Genomic DNA, 921 nt, shown 5'->3' with positions numbered 1-921 from the left:
TATATATATTCAAGTTTAAATTTTCAGATTAAATAGTGCAATGTTTGAACTAATACATTTAATATGGTAATATATGGTTATCAATTCATACTGTAAAAGAAATTCATGTTAAATAAATAAATATTAAATGAATTGAATGTCAATATATCGAACAATAAACTCTCAGTTTTTTATTATTAACAGAGCAAATGGGGACCACTCACACAGGAGCAGAGGCAGAAGAAGCTATGGACATCGAAGCGGGTCAATTTGAAGATGCGGAAGAAGATCCGTAAGAGGCGATGATTAGGTGCAGATGTGCATTTAGTGTTAATTTACATGTTTATCAATTTCATATATGTATTTCGGTAGATATACGTGACGTCGTTAATGCAAAACTTACTACGGAGCCGTATCAAACGTTAAAGCACCTAATACATTTATTTATATTCATTTTGTACATGGCGATAATTTCCTAGATAAAAATAAATAATTGTACATCAATATGTGTTGAGTTTCATTATTTATTTTGTTTTTTTAATAGAAAGTTTGATACAGCCTGTAAATTTTATTTATATCGTTCGTAATCTGCGGAGAAAAAAAAAGGACATTATTTTTTTAAATAAGATATGGAATCATGTTAAAAATATTATAGATAAGTATATAAATTGATTATATATTCTATCACAACATATCTTTCGTTGAAAGTTATAAAATAATGGTTTGACTATAAGTATACCCGGGAAAAAATGTTATATGGACATATTTTATGTATAATTTTTATGTATATATAATCGTATATAAAATATGTCAATTTTGTATATAATTATATATAATTTTATATATATTTATATGTAAAACATTTTTTTCCGGATATGTTGTAAAAATGTCTATTAATAATATTCGCGACAGACAAAAAGTTATTTATCATGATAAATGATA

At 25.2% G+C, this 921-nt stretch overlaps 1 protein-coding gene across 2 annotated transcripts in view; it reads left to right on the top strand.

The window, feature by feature from the left end:
* The window catches only part of LOC108686691 (methylosome subunit pICln), a 2,370-nt gene extending 1,887 nt beyond the window's left edge, over positions 1-483 (top strand). Inside the window, exon 6 of one of the 2 annotated variants that reach the window (XM_018192114.1) lies at positions 165-483. In XM_018192114.1, coding sequence (XP_018047603.1) covers positions 165-180 — 16 coding nt within the window. In that variant the 3' untranslated portion in view covers positions 181-483. The remainder of the gene's footprint in view (positions 1-164) is intronic. The other variant, XM_018192115.1, reaches the window with a different exon arrangement.
* The last annotated feature ends 438 nt before the right edge of the window (positions 484-921 follow it).

This window comes from Atta colombica, unplaced genomic scaffold (assembly GCF_001594045.1).
Source record: "Atta colombica isolate Treedump-2 unplaced genomic scaffold, Acol1.0 scaffold189, whole genome shotgun sequence".
Lineage (NCBI taxonomy): Eukaryota > Metazoa > Arthropoda > Insecta > Hymenoptera > Formicidae > Atta > Atta colombica.
The sequence above is the reverse complement of the archived record's forward strand: the minus strand, read 5'-3'. Positions and strand labels throughout refer to the sequence as shown.